Source organism: Salvia hispanica, chromosome 5 (genome assembly GCF_023119035.1).
Source record: "Salvia hispanica cultivar TCC Black 2014 chromosome 5, UniMelb_Shisp_WGS_1.0, whole genome shotgun sequence".
In the NCBI taxonomy this organism is placed as follows: domain Eukaryota; kingdom Viridiplantae; phylum Streptophyta; class Magnoliopsida; order Lamiales; family Lamiaceae; genus Salvia; species Salvia hispanica.
The window spans coordinates 21,613,511-21,619,238 of record NC_062969.1 but is presented as its reverse complement, the minus strand read 5'-3'; the positions used below and the strand labels follow the sequence as shown (position 1 = coordinate 21,619,238).

Here is a 5,728-nt window from a genome sequence, read left to right as displayed (position 1 = left end):
TCTCAAACTGGGCATCAGGCGCACAATATCATAACAAAACAGACATAGGCATGACATAACAGTTAAACCACCCTTATTTCTCCACATTCATAAATTTTCACATAAAAGAGTTTAAGAGTAAAGCCCACCTCGACTGCTTAGGTTTCAAGTAAGTTCTATCCCTTGCTATCCGGCTTTGCAACTGAGGTTTCACCTTTTTGAGAAAAACGAACGGTAGAAACGAAGTAAAGACTTGGTTCTTCAAAAATCTTGAGGCTCAAACTCTAATTCTTCTCAAAGGTTGAAGGATTATTGAAGTAAAGTAGAAGAAAATTGAGAGAGAGTGGAGAAGGGAGGGGGGCAAAAATTATGGGGGCTAGGGTTAGGGGTTCCTCTTATTTATAGTGCTCCATAAGATTTTTAGGTAAATAGAATAGAATATTTGGTAAGATTTTATTCTCCACAATTAAATAAATAAATATTGTGAAGTAGGGAAGATGAATTAACAAAAATAGACTAGGGTATCAAGGCATGTAATTTTCGAAATATATGGCTCCCAATTAGCCAAGATTTTGTTTTGGTATATTTTACGGAGTAGAATAAAATATCGCAGAGCAAAATAAAATAAAAATTCTCCCATTGGAGGAAGGAAAATAGGCGTGTAGTAGCCTTTTAAATAGGGCATGGATTTTTAATATCAACTAAAATAAGATATGTCAAGATCTCTTGAGGTATGGAAAGATTTAGTAGAATATTTAAATTCTAGGTATGGAAGGAAATTAAGCAAGGAATCAATTAAACAAGCAAAATAATATTTCCTTCCAAACATAGGTGATTTTCGAAAATCACCTAGGAAAATAAGGGGCTCGATTTTTCTCAATAAAAATAAGGAATAATTGGGTTATGGATTTAATTTGGATAAATATCCCAAGAATTAAATTAAATCCGGAAAAATAGAATTTCTTCTCCAAAAGTCCAAGGGTTCGAAAATCTCAATATTTAGGTGGCTAGTATTTATGGAAATTTTCCCTAATATTCTCACTCACCCTTAAACAAATAATTCACCTCATAATTTAATAAATTGGAAGTTGGAATTTTCAAACTTCCCGGTCAAGGAAACTCATGCAATAAATTCATTTATCAAATAATTCACATCTCCCACGTCATCAATAATAAATTCTAGGGCTCTAATATTAGGGTTCGGAAATTCGGGATGTTACATCCTACCACTCTTAAAAGAAATTTCGTCCCGAACTTTGGTACCTTTATGGAAAGAGTTCCGGGTATAGTTCCATCATCTTATCCTCAAGCTCCCACGTGGCTTCCTCGGGCCCGTGGTTTCTCCATTGTATTTTCATGAAGGCAGTGGATTTATTTCTCGAGGTTTGGACCTTTCGATCCAAGATCATCTGAGGTTGCTCCTCGTAGCTCAGATCCGGGTTTATGGCAACTTCCTCGTAGCGAATCACATGCTTCGGATCGAACACGTATTTTCGTAACTGCGACACATGAAAGACGTTTTTCACATTCCCAAGGCTGGGCGGTAGCACTAAACGATAAGCTACGGGTCCTACTCCTTCGAGAATATCGTACGATCCGATAAAAAACGCAGTTTCAGTTTCCCTTTAACCCCAAAACGCGTTATCCCTTTCGACGGGGATACCTTGAGGAAAACTTTATCGCTGTCTTGGAATTGTAAGTCCGTTCGTCGGACGTCGGCATACGATTTTTGTCTGTCCTGGGCTTCCTTCATCCTTGCACGGATCTGTCGAACGATTTCGACCATCTCTTCGACTGCATCGAGTCCAAGTGCCCTTCGTTCGCCAACTTCATCCCAGTAAAGCGGAAATCTACACTTTCTTCCATATAGTGCTTCATACGGTGCCATGCCGAACGTTGCTTGAAAACTGTTGTTGTAAGCGAACTCGATCAGAGGGAGTGCGGTCTCCCAACTTCCGCCTTGGTCGAGCACCACGGCTCTAAGCATATCCTCGAGAGTGCGGTCTCCATCGGACTGTGGGTGAAAAGCCGTGCTAAAATTCAAGCGTGTTCCAAGCTCGTAATCGTCACTGGGACTCCATGTAATCGTACGATCTCTTGTATGTAGATCCGAGCTAGCCTATCTGATCCATGGGTTACGGGGATAGGTATGAAGTGCGCACTTTTGCTAAGTCGATCTATGATCACCCAGATCGCGGTGTTTCCTTTTAGGGTCCTCGGCAACGCTGTCACGAAGTCCATGGTGATGTGCTCCCATTTCCACTCGGGTATCTCAAGCGGTTGTAGTTTCCCGTATGGCCGTTGGTGTAAGGCTTTCACCTGTTGGCAGGCTAAGCAGCGCTCCACAAATGCTGCGACATCCCTCTTCATGTCGTTCCATCAAAAGGACTTCTTCAGATCCTGGTACATCTTTGTGTTCTCGGGGTGAGCAGTGTATGGGGTTTCGTGGGCTTCGCTCATGATCTCGTTCCTGAGTCCCTCGTCGTTTAGCATGCACAATCTCCCTTCAAAGGTGTGAGCGTTGTCGGAAGCCTCGCTAAAACTTCTGGATTCACCGGTTCATACTTCAACTCGAATCTCCTCCAATCTCGCATCCGTCAGTTGTGCTGCAACGATCCTCGTCCTTAGATTAGGCTTTTACTACTAACGCGGCGATTCGGCCCTTCACTGTTTCGGGTATCCTTACTACTTCTATTCGCATATTACTCAACTCCCGTACTAAACTTTCCTCTTCTGTAAAAAAAGCAGCGAGTTGCGAATGGTCTCTACGGCTTAAAGCATCTGCCACTACGTTTGCCTTGCCAGGGTGGTAGTTGATGCCACAATCGTAATCCTTCACCAGCTCGAGCCACCTTCGTTGTCGCATGTTTATGATCCGTAAAGATCTCACTCCTAACTCCGTAGAGGTGGTGCCTCCAAATCTTTAGGGCATGCACTACTGCGGCTAACTTTAAATCGTGGGTGGGGTAGTTCAACTCGTGCGGTTTCAATTGTCGTGACGCGTAGGCGATCACCTTTTTATTCTGCATCAACATGCATCCTAATCCAACCTTCGAAGCGTCAATGTAGACTACGTAGTTCACCCCAAGCTCTGGCACAGCTAACACTGGTGCGGTGGTCAACTTTTCCTTCAAGAGTTGGAAACTCGCTTCACACTCCGGCGTCCAGTTCACCTTGATTCCCTTCTTGAGCTGTTGGGTCATCAGTCTCGCTATCTTGGAGAACCCTTCTATGAACCTTTGGTAGTATCCCGCCAAGCCCAGGAAACTCCGAATCTCGTTCGGTGTCAATGGCGAGTTCCATTGTTGTACCGCCTTAACCTTGGCGGGGTCCACTCGAATTCCTTCTGCCGACACGATGTGTCCTAAAAAGTTCACTTCTCTCAGCCAGAATTCACACTTGCTGAATTTGGCGTACAACTTTTCCGTCCTCAGCATCTCCAGCGCGATTCGTAGGTGCTCCGCGTGCTCCTTCTCGTCCTTCGAGTAGACTAAAATGTCATCTATGAACACTAGGAAAAACGTATCTAGGTACGGGTGGAAAACTCGATTCATCAAGTCCATAAACACTGCTGGGGCATTCGTCAGCCCGAACGGCATCACGACGAACTCGTAGTGACCATATCTGGTACGGAATGCGGTCTTAGATATGTTCTCCTTTCGCACTTTCAGTTGGTGGTATCCAGACTTCAGATCCATCTTAGAAAACACGCCGGCTCCTTGGAGTTGATCGAACAGGTCGTCTATCCTCGGCAGTGGGTACTTGTTCTTGAGGGTCAGTTTGTTCAACTCTCTATAGTCGATACACATTCTCATTGACCCATCTTTCTTCTTAACGAAGAGCACCGGTGCGCCCCATGGCGAAACACTGGGCCTAACGAAACCTAAGTCCATGATCTCTTGTAGTTGTATCTTTAGTTCCTCCAATTCCTTAGGCGCCATTCGGTACGGTGCCTTGGATACGGGTGCGGCTCTAGGTTCAAGGTCGATCGTAAATTCTAACTGCCTATCCGGCGGCGGTCCAGGTAACACCTCGGGAAAAACGTCTGGAAAATCTCGTACGACAGCGACGTCTTCGAGCCTCCTTTCCTCCTTCTCTTCTCCGTGGAGATAGATAAGATAGGCTGGGCGTCCTTTCATTAACATGGCGGTGGCTTGTAACGCGGAGATTATGGCAGTTCGCCAGTTCACTCTAACCATAGAATACTTCACTCTAAGCACATTTTACTTTACTAAAGTGATAAAACAGATCACTAACAACATGCATCACAAACACTTCACTCTAACCATGAAATACTTCACTCTAAGAACATTTTACTTCAATAAAGTGATAAATCAGATCACTGATAACATGCATCACAAACACTTCACTCTGACCATGAAATACTTCACCCTAAGCACATTTTACTTCACTAAAGTGATATAACAGATCACTATAAGCATGGATCACAAACACATCACTTTAAGCATGGAATACCTCACTCTAAGCACATTTTACTTCATTGAGATGAAAAAATAGTGCATTAACTTATAGGGACGCAGGGGGTAACAATAACAAAGAAGGAACTTCAACCTTTGACCTTATCCGAGCTCATAAGAAGAGATAATATCTTTACTTTATCCGAGTCTGTTTATGAGTGAGAATTGGTGGAGAATTCGAGCAGAAGAGGAGAACCGATAGAGAATCGATGAAGAATTCGAGCGGAAGAGGAGAATCGGTGGAGAATCGATTGAGAATTTGAGTATAAGAGTTGACGAGCTGAAGAAAAATTATCTAAAGGAGAGAAATTAATATTTTACCCAACTTTGTTTGTTAAATGACTATTTTACCCCCGTCTACTTATAGTGAACCAATTCTTGTTTATAGTGAAGTAATTTTCTGGATCAATTTCAAAATCCTAAGCAGAATTTCAGCCCTTGATTTCTAATCTTGTGGTTGAAATATGTTCTCTAATTATATACTTAAGAAGTACTTGCCCTATATCACTACTATATATATATATATATATATATATATATATAGAGTCCCATTATCCACAAATCCACTCTTAAAGACCGAACCACCGAACCCTACCAAATTAGGGCTTTTAGATCTAGTTTTTTATGGATAAGATACAGAAATTTATAAATTATTTTCGCCTTCATCACGAGCCTATTTTAATTCATCCGAAGGTAAATAAGTCATACTAATATGTTATGAAGATTTAACTTCGTCCAGAATATATTACTTCATTCTAGTAAGTTTTTACTTCATTCCAGTACGTAAATGTGGTTTCGCCGTCGCGTGCCGTTCTTTCTCTCTACAATATCTATCACCAACGCCATGGCGCTAATATGGTTTAATAAACACATGGAATAATGTAATAAATTATTGTAATGAAGTATGTGTAGAAGCATTTGAAGTCCTACTGGAATGAAGTAAAAATCCTATCCAATGAAGTAATAACATTTCTGAATGAAGTAATAAACTCACTTGAATAAATTGCATTTTTAAATGTTAATCAAGCAAAAACCCACGTCAATGAATTTGAATGAAGCATATGTTGAATCATTTCAAAACCTATTGGAAGCAAGTAAAAACATGTTGTAGTTTCAAGGTATTACGTACAGAATGAAGTAATAAACCTATATAATGAAGTACAATGGGCTTGTAATGAAGCCGAAAATTTTTTCACAGCAGCACATCTCATCAAAAAAACTAGATCTAATGGCCTAAATTTGGTCTCTAGTTTGGTCTTTAAAATTGGTTC

The 5,728-nt window shown here is 41.3% G+C and overlaps 1 protein-coding gene across 1 annotated transcript; it reads right to left on the bottom strand.

The window, feature by feature from the left end:
- Positions 1-1,244: 1,244 nt before the first annotated feature.
- LOC125189629 lies at positions 1,245-2,349 on the bottom strand. The gene is made up of 3 exons (XM_048086889.1): positions 2,167-2,349; positions 1,643-1,993; positions 1,245-1,478 (listed from the first exon to the last, which is right to left on the bottom strand). The coding sequence occupies exons 1-3, from the start codon at positions 2,347-2,349 to the stop codon at positions 1,245-1,247; spliced, it is 768 nt and encodes a 255-aa protein (XP_047942846.1).
- Between the last annotated feature and the right edge of the window lie 3,379 nt (positions 2,350-5,728).

Excerpts from the sequence above, each read along its gene's own strand:
- LOC125189629 (XM_048086889.1), bottom strand. The coding sequence starts at position 2,349 with ATGAAGAGGGATGTCGCAGCATTTGTGGAGCGCTGCTTAGCCTGCCAA. Across the intron at positions 1,994-2,166 it reads AAGGAAACACCGCGATCTGG|TCCGATGGAGACCGCACTCT; the intron begins GTGATCATAGAT and ends TTTCACCCACAG. Across the intron at positions 1,479-1,642 it reads GCGATAAAGTTTTCCTCAAG|TTACGAAAATACGTGTTCGA; the intron begins GTATCCCCGTCG and ends CATGTGTCGCAG.